The sequence below is a fragment of the Oncorhynchus gorbuscha genome, linkage group LG26, assembly GCF_021184085.1.
Source record: "Oncorhynchus gorbuscha isolate QuinsamMale2020 ecotype Even-year linkage group LG26, OgorEven_v1.0, whole genome shotgun sequence".
Lineage (NCBI taxonomy): Eukaryota > Metazoa > Chordata > Actinopteri > Salmoniformes > Salmonidae > Oncorhynchus > Oncorhynchus gorbuscha.
Window position 1 is genome coordinate 43833456 of NC_060198.1, and position 15553 is coordinate 43849008.

The 15553-nt window shown below is 45.2% G+C and overlaps 1 protein-coding gene and 1 gene segment (V, D, J or C); one reads left to right on the plus strand and one right to left on the minus strand.

Moving 5' to 3' along the window:
- LOC124016020 overlaps positions 1–15553 on the plus strand; it is a 113147-nt gene that overhangs the window by 18209 nt on the left and 79385 nt on the right. Inside the window, exon 3 of one of the 3 annotated variants that reach the window (XM_046331538.1) lies at positions 3678–3686. The exons of the other annotated variants lie outside the window; for them this stretch is intronic. Within the exon in view, the coding sequence (XP_046187494.1) occupies positions 3678–3686 (9 nt within the window). The remainder of the gene's footprint in view (positions 1–3677; positions 3687–15553) is intronic. 3 annotated transcript variants of the gene reach the window in all.
- On the minus strand, positions 11577–12123 carry LOC124016023. The segment is given in 2 exon segments: positions 11577–11911; positions 12008–12123. Coding segments are annotated over 2 exon segments (366 nt in total).

Below are 15553 nucleotides of genomic sequence, written 5' to 3' on the forward strand. Positions count from 1 at the left end.
CCATATTTAGGCAGCCATGTTCTTTGGGTATTTTGTGGGTGGTTGTCTTCTGTCTTTGTGTCTATGCACCAGATAGGACTGTTTCGGGTTTCACATTTGTTGTTTCGTATTTTGTAGTGTTCTCATGTATGTTCTTTATTAAACATGTTGAACTCTAACCACTTGCATTTTGGTCCTCCTCTCCCTCAACGGAAGAAAACCGTTACAATTGTACATACTTAGAGTATGGAATAAACACATTTGTAGTTACTTTTGTCATAATTTGTATGCTTTAAGTCATACAGAAACAGCATATTTTCCATCATGTTGGTCAAACTGATGTAAAGTAACTATTAATGCATCCAATCCATAATCTAAGTGTTTATGTTTGATAATCCATTCCATTCCACACCGGTCCCACACTCCTTTTCACAATATAGTCTGTTTCTCTCACACAACCACCCCTCTCTCTTCCCCCTGTGACCCTCACAGCTGTGTGGCACCATGCTTGGTGAACTCCAGTCTGTCACCTGGGTGTTTCAGGGTCCCAGTTTAACATCTCTGATGATTCAGATAGACAGTTAAAGTAGTTAAGTAGCCCAGGGACTGCACTAATTATACATTACCTTGTTTCAGCTGAGGAGAAACTGTATTTTGTAGAAGCCAGCTGGTAACCAAGAAATGTTTCCACCACATGAACACAATTTGCATTTGGTTTGAATAAATGGTGAGATGGATCAAGGAATCAGAAATGTTAATCACAGTTACATTTATATGATAGACCTTGTTAACAGTTTTATTAATTATATTATTTAATATTTTCAGTCAATCACTTCTACTCATCACACACAATGTTATTGACAGACCATATTCATGTTTGTGTTCATAATAAATATAACAGAATTTTCAAGAATTGCATTGAACAATGAGTCCTGAACTTAAGTAATAAATTGCTCTATGTGGTTTCTCAAAGCTGTTCTGGGGACCTACCCCGAATACTTTACTATGTCCTCATTGTAATTGTGTATAGGAGAGCGAGCTTAAGAATGTGTTTTAAAAGGCATGTTTATCAGAATGATTGTTGGGTATATTAGTTCAAAGCTTCCAATGCATGACTTCTACCCAGGATACACCTGCACTCTGATAAAGCCATTTCTCTGATATAATAATCTTGATTAACCCTAAAAAATGACCAATGTACAGTACCATTGTAAAAGTGCAGTGACATATATCTTTTTTTAAACACACAACAGTGATGTACTGCTGATGTTGGATAAGTTTTCCAAAAACTTATGAGATGACATACTTACATTTCTTACAGGGGCCACTTATATTAAGGTGTTTGTAATATTGTTGTGGGAAATATACAAATGTAATATGATTTAACATACATTATGTATAATATACCATTATTTCATGACTCTTCTTAATACACGATACATAATGTTCATATGAGGGAAGGCAGGTAGCCTAGTGGTTAGAGTGTTGGGCCAGTAACTGAAAGGTTGCTAGAACAAATCCCTGAGCTGACAAGTTAAAAATCGATCATTATGCCTCTGAACAAGGCAGTTAACCCACTGTTCCTAGGCTGTCATTGTAAAGAAGAATTTGTTCTTAACTGACTTGCCTAGTTAAATAAATACTTTACTGTTTAAACAACACAGACAATGTTTGTTGATTGACAGTGATTGATGATGTCTGACTTTGTCTTAGAATTGATTGCCTTGAAACCCTTATGCATCTGACATCCTGCAAAGATGACAGGGAAACTACACCTCCTTGTCTTGATGGGCCTCTGTAGTATGTACTTAACAATCTAGAATTGTATTGGAACAAAGTATTTTACATTTAGAGATAATTATAATATCCATTGAGTTAACATATTTGTGATCTATTATATTATATGGGATGATCAAATCAAATCAAAGTGTATATGTCACGCGCGCCGAATACGACAGGTGCTTACAGTGAAATGCTTACTTACAGGCCCTAACCAACAGTGAAATGTTTAAGTAAAAAATAGGAATTAGGTGAACAATAGATAAGTAAAGAAATAAAAACAACATTAAAAAGACAGTGAAAAATAACAGTGCAAATAGTACGGGTAGCCATTTGATAACCTGCGTGAACAGGGAGTACAGGAAGGGACTGAGCACGCACCCCTGAGGGGTTCCAGTGTTGGGGATCAGCGTGGCGGATGTGTTGCTCCTACCCTCACCACCTAGGGGCGGCCCGTCAGGAAGTCCAGGATCCAGTTGCAGAGGGAGGTGTTTAGTCCCAGGATCCTTAGCTTAGTGATGAGCTTTGAGGGTACTATGGTGTTGAACGCTGAGCTGTAGTCAATGAATAGCATTCTCAAGTAGGTGTTCCTTTTGTCCAGGTGGGAAGCGGCAGTGTGGAGTGCAATAGAGATTGCATCATCTGTGGATCTGATTGGGCGGTATGCAAATTGGAGTGGGTCTAGGGTTTCTGGAATAACGGTGTTAATGTGAGCCATTACCAGCATTCAAAGCACTTAACTTGTTAAGATATAGGGGGCAGCATTTTTACTTTGGGATAAATAGCGTGCCCAATTTCAACTTCCTGCTACTCATGCCAAGAATATAAGATATGCATTGTGTATTAGTAGATTTGGATAGCAAACACTCTGAAGTTTCTAAAACTGTTTGAATCATGTCTGTGAGTAATACAGAACTTATGTAGCAGGCAAAACCCTGAGGACTAACCATTCAGAATATTTATTTTAGGTCTCTGTCTGTTCAGTGAGTTCTCATTTGGACACTAGATGAATTAGGAGTTAGTTTTAAGTTCCTACCGCTTCAACTAGATGTCACCAGTCTTTGGAATTTGGTTGAGGTTATTCCTTTGAGAAATGAAGAATTTAAATTTTTTATTTTACCTTTATTTAACCAGGCAAGTCAGTTAAGAACACATTCTTATTTTCAATGGCGGCCTGGGAACAGTGGGTTAACTGCCTGTTCAGGGGCAGAACAACAGATTTGTACCTTGTCAGCTCGGGGGTTTTAACTCGCAACCTTCCGGTTACTAGTCCATCGCTCTAGCCACTAGGCTACGCTGCCGCCCCAAAGAAGTACGGCCATCTTGGAAATGGGTAACACGGTTGAGAGTTGCGCGAGACTTGAAAAGTAGCGTTGTTTGTTGTCTTCCTATATTGAACACAGATAGACCCGTCTTCAATTTGATCGATTATTAATGTTTAAAAATACCTAAAGTTGTATTACAAAAGTAGTTTGAAATGTTTTAGCAAAGTTTACAGGTAACATTTGAGATATTTTGTAGTGATGTTGCGCAAATTGGAAGCTGTTTTTTTCTGGATCAAACGCGCCAAATAAATTGACATTTTGGATATATATGGACGGAATTAATCGAACAAAAGGACCAATTGTGATGTTTATGGGACATATTGGAGTGCCAACAAAAGAAGCTCGTCAAAGGTAAGGCATGTTTTATATTTTATTTCTGCGTTTTGTGTAGCGCCTGCAGGGTTGAAATATGCTACTCTCTTTGTTTACTGTTGTGCTATCATCAGATAATAGCTTCTTATGCTTTTGCCGAAAAGCCTTTTGAAAATCTGACATGTTGGCTGGATTCACAACGAGTTGTAGCTTTAATTTAGTATCTTACATGCAAGCATCCCTTATCCTAGAGAGGTTAATACCCTAGCAGCTTACAAACGGTAGGCAATTAAGGTCACAGTTATGAAAACTATGTCTAATGTCTAAGACAGAGCTACAGACAGAGCTACAGGGAGACATTTACATTACATTTAAGTCATTTAGCAGACGCTCTTATCCAGAGCGACTTACAAATTGGGGACGGGCGGCTGATCATCCTCACAGTGGCAGACCATGTGTAACAACACCTACTCAGGGATCGGTACATCCGAACATCACACTTGCGGGACAGGTTGAAAGCGTAAGCTCATTCGTACCCCATTCACAGCCATATAAGGAGTCATTGGCATGAAGCAGTTTCAAAAAATGCGGCACTTCCTGATTGGATTTTTATCTGGGTTTCGCCTGTAACATCAGTTCTGTTGCACTCACAGACAATATCTTTGCAGTTTTTTCTATCCAAAGCTGTCAATTATATGCATAGTCGAGCATCTTTTCGTGACAAAATATCTTGTTTAAAACGGGGACGTTTTTTACCCAAAAATGAAAATACTGCCCCTAGAGTCGCAACAGGTTAATGCAAACACTGTATCAGATTTTTTTTAAATGCTTTATGTAAAAATAAAACCATGCAATAATCTGAGAATTGCACTCAGAAGACAAAGAGATATCAGCCATGTTGGAGTCAAAAGAAATCAGAAATAATATTACAAAATATTCACTTACCTTTGATGATCTTCATCAGAATGCACTCCCAGGAATCCCAGTTCCACATTAGATGTTTGATTTGTTCGATAATGTCCATCATTGATGTCCAAAGAGCTACTTTTGTTAGCACGTTTGGTAAACACATCCAAAGTCATGAAGCTCGTTACCTTGTTGCAGACGAAATGTCAAAAGTTCCGTTACAGTCCGTAGAAACATCTCAAACGATGTATGGAATCAATGTTTAGGATGTTTTTAACATAAAACTTCAATAATATTCCAACTGGAGAATTCCATTTTCTTCAGAAAAGCAAAGGAACGCAGCTACCTCATGTGAAATGCGCATGATCAGCGCATGACTGCTGGCAGACCTCTGACTCATTCCTCTCTCATTCGGTCCCACTTCACAGTAGAATCCTCAAACAAGTTTCTAAAGATGGTTGACATCTCGTGGAAGTCTTAGGAAGTGCACCATAACCAATATCCCACTGTGTATTCAATAGGGGCTGGGTTGAAAATCAACCAACTTCAGATTTCCCACTTCCTGTTTGATTTCTTCTCAGATTTTTGCCTGCAATATGAGTTATGTTATACTCACATACATCATTCAAACATTTTTAGAAACTTCAGAATGTTTTCTATCCAATACTAATAATGATATGCATATATTAGCAACTGGGCCTGAGGAACAGGCAGTTTACTCTGGGCACCCCTGGGCACCTTTTCAACCAAGCTACTCAATACTGCCCCTGCAGCCATAATAAGTTTTAAACATTCATTGAACTCATTCATGATCCTTTACTGTTTTTACCATTCTAATGATAAACGTGACCAATACTGAACAAGAAGGCCTAATCTCTGTACTATCAAAAATATACAATGTATTATGGTACCAATACAAATGCATGCAACAATTTAAACATTTACATTTACATTTAAGTCATTTAGCAGACGCTCTTATCCAGAGCGACTTACTTATTATCACCTTATGACATCCAGTGGAACAGCCACTTTACAATAGTGCAACTAAATCTTTTAAGGGGGGGGGGTGAGAAGGATACTTGATCCTATCCTAGGTATTCCTTAAAGAGGTGGGGTTTCAGGTGTCTCCGGAAGGTGGTGATTGACTCCGCTGTCCTGGCGTCGTGAGGGAGTTTGTTCCACCATTGGGGGGCCAGAGCAGCGAACAGTTTTGACTGGGCTGAGCGGGAACTGTACTTCCTCAGTGGTAGGGAGGCGAGCAGGCCTGAGGTGGATGAACGCAGTGCCCTTGTTTGGGTGTAGGGCCTGATCAGAGCCTGGAGGTACTGAGGTGCCGTTCCCCTCACAGCTCTGTAGGCAAGCACCATGGTCTTGTAGCGGATGCGAGCTTCAACTGGAAGCCAGTGGAGAGAGCGGAGGAGCGGGGTGACGTGAGAGAACTTGGGAAGGTTGAACACCAGACGGGCTGCGGCGTTCTGGATGAGTTGTAGGGGTTTAATGGCACAGGCAGGGAGCCCAGCCAACAGCGAGTTGCAGTAATCCAGACGGGAGATGACAAGTGCCTGGATTAGGACCTGCGCCGCTTCCTTTGTGAGGCAGGGTCGTACTCTGCGGATGTTGTAGTGCATGAACCTACAGGAACGGGCCACCGCCTTGATGTTAGTTGAGAACGACAGGGTGTTGTCCAGGATCACGCCAAGGTTCTTAGCACTCTGGGAGGAGGACACAATGGAGTTGTCAACCGTGATGGCGAGATCATGGAACGGGCAGTCCTTCCCCGGGAGGAAGAGCAGCTCAGTCTTGCCGAGGTTCAGCTTGAGGTGGTGATCCGTCATCCACACTGATATGTCTGCCAGACATGCAGAGATGCGATTCGCCACCTGGTCATCAGAAGGGGGAAAGGAGAAGATTAATTGTGTGTCGTCTGCATAGCAATGATAGACTGGGGACAATTGACACTAATGGGTTACGATACCAAATAAAATTGGCAGAGTGTAATACTCATTGTATCAGTCCTGCCTAAAATGATCCTCCAGTAGAAGTCCGGCCTTTTACATGGACAACAAACCAGAGTATTTATAGCTTGCGCTAAATATTTTTTCCCTACTGATATTCCATTAATTACATACAGTTGAAGTCGAAAGTTTACATACACGTATGTTGCAGTCATTAAAACTCATTTTTCAACCACTCCATAAATGTCTTGTTTAACAAACTATAGTTTTAGAAAGTCGGTTAGGACATCTACTTTGTGCATGACACAAACAATTGTTTACAAACAGAATATTTCACTTATAATTCACTGTATCACAATTCCAGTGGGTCAGAAGATTACATACACTAAGTTGACTGGCCTTTAAACAGCTTGGAAAAATCCAGAAAATTATGTCATGGCTTTAGAAGCTTCTGATTGGGTAATTTACATCATTTGAGTCCATTTGAGGTGTACCTATGGATGTATTCCAAGGCCTACATTCACACTCAATGCCTCTTTGCTTGACATAATCAGCCAAGACATCAGAAAAGTCTGGAAAAGTCTTGCTCCCAAGTCTGGTTCATCCTTGGGAGCAATTCCCAAATGCCTGAAGGTACCTGTCACGTTCTGACCTTTATTTCCTTTGTTTTGTATTTATTTAGTATGGTCAGGGCGTGAGTTGGGTAGGCAGTCTATGTTTATTTTTCTAGGTTTTGGGTATTTCTATGTTTCGGCCTAGTATGGTTCTCAATCAGAGGCAGGTGTCATTAGTTGTCTCTGATTGAGAATCATACTTAGGTCGCCTAGGTTTCACTGTGTGTTTGTGGGTGATTGTTCCTGTCTCTGTGTTTGCACCAGATAGGACTGTTTAGGTTTTCGCACATTTATTGTTTTGTTCGCTGCTCTGGCCCCCCAATGGTGGAACAAACTCCCTCACGACGCCAGGACAGCGGAGTCAATCACCACCTTCCGGAGACACCTGAAACCCCACCTCTTTAAGGAATACCTAGGATAGGATAAGTAATCCCTCTCACCCCCCCCCCCCCTTAAGATTTAGATGCACGATTGTAAAGTGACTGTTCCACTGGATGTCATAAGGTGAATGCACCAATTTGTAAGTCGCTCTGGATAAGAGCGTCTGCTAAATGACTTAAATGTAAATGTAAATGTAGTATTTCAAGAACAACCACCACGCTGCATTTTGGTCCGCTTCTCCTTCACGACAGGAAAACCCTTACAGAATCACCCACCACAACAGGACCAAGCAGCATGGTAACGGGCAACAGCAACAGCGGCGCAAAGAGGAATGGACATGGGACGAGGTATTGAATGTCAAGGGTTGCTACACATGGGAGGAGATCCTGGCGGGAATAGATCGCCTTCCATGGGAACAGGTGGAGGCAGCTAGGAGAGCAGAGGCAGCCGGAGAGAGGAACCGGCGATATGAGGGAACACGGCTGGCAAGGAAGCCCGAGAGGCACCCCCAAAAATTTCTTGGAGGGGGGCACACAGGAGGTGTGGAGAAGCCAGGTAGGAGACCTGAGCCAACTTCCTGTGCTTACCAGAGGGCGAGAGAGACCGGGCAGGCACCTTGTTATGCGGTGGAGCGCACGGTGTCCCCGGTACATTCCAGCTCCGCGTATCGGCCGGGCTAGAGTGGGCATCGATCCAAGTGCCGTGAAGCCGGCTCTACACATCTGGTCTCCAGTGCGTCTCCTTGAGCCGGCTTACATGGCACCAGTCTTGCGCACGGTGTCACCGGTTCGTCTGCATAGCCCAGTGCGGGCTATTCCACCTCGCCGCACTGGCAGGGCGACCGGGACCATTCAACCGGGTAAGGTTGGGCAGGCTCGGTGCTCAAGAGCTCCAGTGCGCTTGCACGGTCTGGTCTATCCGGTATCACCTCCACGCACCAGCCCTCCGGTGGCAGCTCCCCACACCAGGCTTCCTGGGCGTGTCCTCGGCCCAGTACCACCAGTGCCAGCACCACACATCAGGCCTACAGTGCGACTCACCTGTCCAGCGCTGCCGGAGCCTTCCTCCTCTCCAGCGCAGCCAGAGTCTCCCGCCTCTCCGGCGCTGCTAAAGCCTTCCTCCTCTCCAGTGCAGCCGGAGTCTCCCGCCTGTTCGGCGCTGCCAGAGCTCCCGCCCCTCAGTCCAGAGGTGCTAGAGCACCTCATTCCAGAGGCGCCAGAGCTGTTCAGTCCAGTGCTGCCAGAGCCTTCCTCTCCAGCGTTGCCGGAGCTTCCCGTCTGCCCAGCGCCCTCTGAGCCACCCATCTGCCCAGCGCCGCCTGAGCCACACGTCTGCCAAGCGCCGCCTGAGCCACCCGTCTGCCCAGCGCCGCCTGAGCCACCCGTCTGCCCAGCGCCGCCAGTGCCGCCAGTCTGCCAGGAGCCGCCAGTGCCGCCAGTCTGCCAGGAGCCGCCAGTGCCGCCAGTCTGCCTGGAGCCGCCAGTGCCGCCAGTCTGCCAGGGGCCGCCAGTGCCGCCAGTCAGCCAGGGGCCGCCAGTGCCGCCAGTCATCCAGGGGCCGCCAGTGCCGCCAGTCAGCCGGGGGCTGCCAGTGCCACCAGTCAGCCAGGGGCCGCCAGTGCCGCCAGCCATCCAGGGGCCGCCAGTGCCGCCAGCCAGGGGCCGCCAGTGCCGCCAGTCAGCCAGGGGCCACCAGTGCCGCCAGTCAGCCAGGGGCCGCCAGTCAGCCAGGGGCCGCCAGTGCCGCCAGCCAGCCAGGGGCCGCCAGTGCCACCAGTCAGCCAGGGGCCGCCAGTGCCGCCAGTCAGCCAGGGGTTGCCAGAGCCCCTCAGCCCAGAGGTGCCAGAGCCCCTCAGCCCAGAGGCGCCAGAGCCCCTCTGTCCCGAGCTGCCACACCTCTGTCCCAAGCTGCCGCACCTCTGTCCCGAGCTGCCCCCCCTCTGTCCCGAGCAGCTGCCCCTCTGTCCCGAGCAGCTGCCCCTCTGTCCCGAGCAGTTGCCCCTCTGTCCCGAGCAGCTTCCCCTCTGTCCCGAGCTGCCCCTCTCTCCTGAGCTGCCCCTCTGTCCAGTTGGGTCATTGAGAGTTGTTTCCATGGTTAGAGAGCCATGGAGGCCGACAATGAGGCGGACTAAGACAATAGGGAAGTGGGGTCCGCGTCCCGCGCCAGAGCCGCCACCGCGGACAGACGCCCACCCAGACCCTTGGGGGGGGGGGGGGGGACTGTCACGTTCTGACCTTTATTTCCTTTGTTTTGTATTTATTTAGTATGGTCAGGGCGTGAGTTGGGTGGGCAGTCTATGTTTATTTTTCTAGGTTTTGGGTATTTCTATGTTTCGGCCTAGCATGGTTCTCAATCAGAGGCAGGTGTCATTAGTTGTCTCTGATTGAGAATCATACTTAGGTAGCCTGGGTTTCACTGTGTGTTTGTGGGTGATTGTTCCTGTCTCTGTGTTTGCACCAGATAGGACTGTTTAGGTTTTCGCACATTTATTGTTTTGTTAGTTATTTCATGTCTAGTTCCTTTATTAAAGAACATGAATAACCACCACTCTGCATTTTGGTCCGCTTCTCCTTAACCACAGGAAAACCCTTACAGTACCACGTTGATCTGTACAAACAGTATTACGCAAGTATAAACACCATAGGACCACGCAGCCTTCATACCGATCAGGAAGGAGACGTGTTCTGTTTCCTAGAGATGAACGTACTTTGGTGTGAAAAGTGGAAATCAAACCCAGAACAACAGCAAAGGACCTTATGAAGATGGTGGAGGAAACAGGTACAAAAGTATCGATATCCGCAGTAAAACAAGTCCTATATTGACATAACCTGAAAGGGCGATCAGCACGGAAGAAGCCACTGCTCCAAAAACACCAGAAAAAAGCCAGACTACGGTTTGCAACTGCACATGGGGACAAAGATCGTACTTTTTGGGGAAATATAAAAATAGCAAAAAATATAACTTTTTTGGCCACAATGACCATTGTTATGTTTGGGGGAAAAGGGGGAGGCTTGCAAGCCGAAGAACACCATCCCAACCGTGAAGCACGGGGGTGGCAGCATCATGTTGTGGGGGTGCTTTGCAGCAGGAGGGACTGGTGCACTTCACAAAATAGATGGGACCGTGAATTATGTGGATATATTGATGCAACATCTCAAGACATCAGTCAGGAATTTAAAGCTTGGTCACAAATGGGTCTTCCAAATGGACAATGACCCCAAGCATACTTCCAAAGTTGTAGCAAAATGGCATAAGGACAACAAAGTCAAGGTATTGGAGTGGCCATCACAAAGCCCTGACCTCAATCCTATAGAAAAATTGTGGGCAGAACTAGCAAGGAGGCCTGCAAACCCGACTCAGTTACACCAGCTCTGTCAGGAGGAATGGGCCAAAATTCACCCAACTTATTGTGGAAAGCTTGTGGAAGGCTACCTGAAACGTTTGACCAAAGTTAAACAATTTAAAGGCAATGCTAACAAATACTAATTGAGTGTATGTAAACTTCCGACTTCAACTGTATATGTTTTTTACAATTATTATTATTTTTCTTTTTTGAGGGCTCAAAACAAGTGGGGCTCTGGTCATTATTTTATTGGTCTTTATTTTATTCAAATGGAGAGAGAGTGCCCACTGTTGATGCATCAACAACACTAACACCATGTATTTAACAGGTGTATCATTGTGTTATTATTGTTATGCAGGTGAATGAGGACCCAAAAGCGACTTGGCGAAAACAGAGTCTTTAATCCAGTAAAGTAAAATACAATCAAAAAACACAACTTCCACTCGTAATGACGAGAACCGACTGGAGACTCGATCTTGAACAGCAGGTTGCCTCGGGAAGGCACTTGAACCTAGCAGACTCAGACACCTGCTCACCACGCAGCATCTGAGGGAAACACGACACGACAGGGCGATACACAAACACAGCACGGTGAACAATAGATAAGGATCCGACAGGACAGGAACGGAAAACAAGGGAAGAAATAGGGACTCTAATCAGGGGAAAAGATAAGGAACAGGTGTGGGAAGACTAAATGATTGATTAGGGGAATAGGAACAGCTGGGAGTAGGAACGGAACAATAGAGAGAAGAGAGAGAGGAAGGGAGAGAGAAAAAGGGGAACGAACCTAAAAAGACCAGCAGGGGGAAAACGAACAGAAGGAAAAGCAAAATGACAAGATGATATAAGACAAAACATGACAATTATCTGACACATTATTACATTTGTTCCTCATGTATCCCCTTGTCATGGTCTACTGGTCATACTATACGTATGTCTGTGTGTTTGTGCGCGTCCTTCCTTTCTCTACCAGATGGTTTTTGTACAGCTATTCTCATTAGTGTAACCATAGTGAGTCTCTAGCACAGTAATACACTGCAGAGTCCTCTGACTTCAACTGGCTCATGTGCAGATAGAAATTAGTGCTGTCCTTCGATGCAGTGAATCGACCCTGTACTACCTGGGCATTGCTCTTGTCAGTGTCAGAATAATAGTAAATTATCCATTCAAGTCCTTTTCCAGGTGCCTGGTGGATCCAGTGCATATAAGAGCGGCTGAGAGTGATTCCACTACAGGCACATGTGAGTTTCAGGGATCCTGCAGGAGTCCCCTGGAACGACTGTTCAGCCTGTGTGAGTACGACCTGACAGTGGGCATCTGAGGGAGAGGAATAACAGGTCAGATCAATCAAGTAGTCACATCAGTATCACAGCAACACAGGTTATACTGATCAGACTATAGTCAGCAACTCACAGGAGGCGGCTGCCAGCAGCAGCAGCAGCAGAGATGTAGGGAACATGGTTTGTGTTGAAGCTGAAATGGTGTGAGCTGCTCTTCTCTACTTTCCAGGACTCAGAGGGACGTAACAGGACTCTCATATACAGAGAGGTTTTTATATAGGAGGAGGTAGAGGGAGAGAAAGGAACAGAGGGGCTACAGTAAGTTACATTTGCATAAGTGGAGGATATACAGTTGAAGTCGGAAGCTTCCATACACCTTAGCCAAATACATTTAAACTCAGTTTTTCACTATTCCTGTCATTTCATCCTAATAAAAATTCCCTGTCTTAGGTCAGTTAGGATCACCACTGTATTTTAAGAATGTGAAATGTCAGAATAATAGTAGAGAGAAATTGGTTTCAGCTTTTATTTCTTTCATCACATTCCCAGTGGGTCAGAAGTTTACATACACTCAATTAGTATTTGATAGCTTTGCCTTTAAATAGTTTAACTTGGGTCAAACTTTTGGGTTGCCTTCCACAAGCTTTCCACAATAAGTTGGATAAGTTTTGGCCCATGGTGTAACTGAGTCAGGTTTGTAGGCCTCCTTGCTCGACACAATCTTTTTCAGTTCTGCCCACAAATTTGATATAGGATTGAGGTCAAGGCTTTGTGATGGCCACTCCAATACCTTGACTTTGTTGTCCTTAAGCCATATGCCACAACTTTGGAAGTGTTCTTGGGGTCATTGTCCATTTTGAAGACCCATTTGCGACCAAGCTTTAACTTCCTGACTGATGTCTTAAGATGTTGCTTCAATTTAGCCACATAATTTTCCTACCTCATGATACCAACTATTTTGTGAAGTGCACCAGTCCCTCCTGCAGCAAAGCACCCCACAACATGATGATGCCACCCCCTGTCACGTTCTGACCTTAGTTATTTTGTTATGGCTTTGTTTTAGTATGGTCAGGGCGTGAGTTGGGTGGGTTGTCTATGTTCGTTTTTCCATGATTTGGTATTTCTGTGTTTGGCCTGGTATGGCTCTCAATCAGAGGCAGCTGTCAATCGTTATCCCTGATTAAGAACCATAGTTGGGTAGCCTGGTTTCACTTTTGAGTTGTGGGTGCTTATTTTCCGTGTCAGTGTTTGTTTCCACATGGAACTGTTTCGGTTTAGTTTTTTCACATTGTCGTTTATTGTTTTGTTCACTGTTCTTATTAAAAACGAAGATGAACACTTACCACGCTGCGTATTGGTCCGATCCTTGCTACTCCTCCTCAGAAGAGGAAGACGGGGAGCAGCAGCAATCTCAGGACTCCTGGACAATGGAGGAGATTCTGGACGGCAAGGGACCTTGGGCACATCCTGGGGAATATCGCCGCCCCAAGGCAGAGCTGGAGGCAGCGAAAGCAGAGAGGCGGCGGTATGAGGAGGCAGCACGGCAGCACTCTTTTTACTGTGGATATAGATACTTTTGTACCTGTTTCCTCCAGAATCTTCACAAGGTCCTTTGCTGTTGTTCTGGGATTGATTTGCACTTTTTGCACCAAAGTAAGTTAATCTCTTGGAGACAAAACACGTCTCCTTCCTGAGCGGTATGGCGGCTGCGTGGTCCCATGGTGTTTATACTTGCGTGTGTTTATACTTGCGTAATATTGTTTGTACAGATAAACGTGGTAACTTCAGGCATTTGGAAATTGCTCCCAAGGATGAACCAGACTTGTGGTCTGCCTGGTCCCTCTCTGTAAAGCAGAGATGAGGAGGCAGCACGGCAGTGTGGCTGGAAGCCCGACAGGCAACCCCAAAAATGTATTGGGGAGGAACACGGGGAGTGTGGAGAAGTCAGGTAGGAGACCTGCGCCAACTCCCTGTGCTTACCGTGGAGAGAGAGGGACCAGGCAGGCACACTTATATTTTCAGGAATGTTTAATATGAATATTTATGAAGCGCTCACCGTATGTTGTCGAATTTGATCCCGCTAACGGGACCTGTGCGCAGAGGTTAACCTTTTCCCTGCCTGTACTGTTACCTTTTTGCAGTCCCTGTGTATGACCTTTGCCTGTCCCTGGACCCAGCTACCTGCCTCCTCCTGTGGTCCTTTGCTAAGAAACATGTGCTGTGGCCTGCCCTTGAAACCAGCAGTCTGTCTCCCCTCATATTCATCACAGCCAGAAGACTGTTTTTTCGGTAAGGGAAGCCGCAGTGGAGCAGGTGGAAAGCTTCAAGTTCCTCGGCGTACACATCACTGACGATCTGAAATGGTCCACCCACACAGACAGTGTGGTGAATAAGGTGCAACAGTGGAAGAGGCTGAAGAAATTTGGTTGGGCTCCTAAAACCCTCACAGAACCCTTCTACAGATGTACAATTGCGAGCATCCTGTTGGGCTGTATCACCGCCTGGTATGGCAACAGCACCTCCCTCAACCGCAGAATTCTCCAGTGGGTGGTGCGGTCCACCTAATGCATCATTGGGGGCAAACTACAGCACAGGAAGGCCAAAAATATCATCAAGGACATCAACCACCCGAGCCACTGCCTGTTGAAGGTCGAGCTCAATACAGGTGCATCAAAGCTGGGACCAGGAGACTGAAAAACAGTTTATATATTGTATTCTATTCTATGCCACTCCGACATTGCTCGTCCTAGTATTTACATACTCCTTCCATTATTTTATGTTTAGGTTTGTGTATATTGTGTATTGGTTTGAATTGTTGGATATTACTGCACTGTTGGAGCAAGAAACCCAAACATTTCTCTATATCTGCAAGGAGATCTTCTACACATGTGTATGTGACCAATAAAATGTACAGCAGCAGACATGGAAGGAACATGGTTTGTGCTGAAGCTGAACTGGTGGGAGATGCTCTTGTTCAACATTGTTTAAGTGGGGAAAGTGCCAGAGGGGGGGGGGGGTATACTGTATTAGTGGGCATAGTGAAGCACTTATGTTTTGATTAAGAGGGTCAACAATTAAGGATGTGTATTTTTTATGGAAAACCATTTTTCATACCTTTGAGACAATGAGCTCGATGTTGACTGTCTCAGTGAGCAGCAGGTAGCCTAGCAGTTAAGAGCATTGGGCCAGTAACTGAAAGTTTGCTGCATTGAATCCTTGAGCCTACTGGGTGAAAAATCTGTCGGTATGCCCTTGAGCAAGGCACTTAACCCTAATTGCTCCTGTAAATCGCTCTGGATTAGAGCGTCTGCTAAATGACTAACATGTACTCTTTCAGAGTTTGGAACTTGTTTTTACATGTTATATTATGTAGCAATAACAGCTTGGAGCTTTAGACTATATTGTACATATATTTGTCTACGCTCATCATTTAAATATCAAACTAGTATAAACTAGAAACTATATAAACTAAATTCATGACTCCATGAGGTGATTTGGCTTTATTTTATTAAAGTTAATATCGCCCCCTCCTGGGAGATACATAAAACTCCTACTGTATAAAGGTTGAGTGAGTTTTAGTACAGGTCTGGTGGTGGTTTGTATCACTGTGGAGGCGAGCACAATAATACACAGCTGTGTCCTCAGTCTGCAGACTCTGCCCTGTTAAAGTCACAGTATT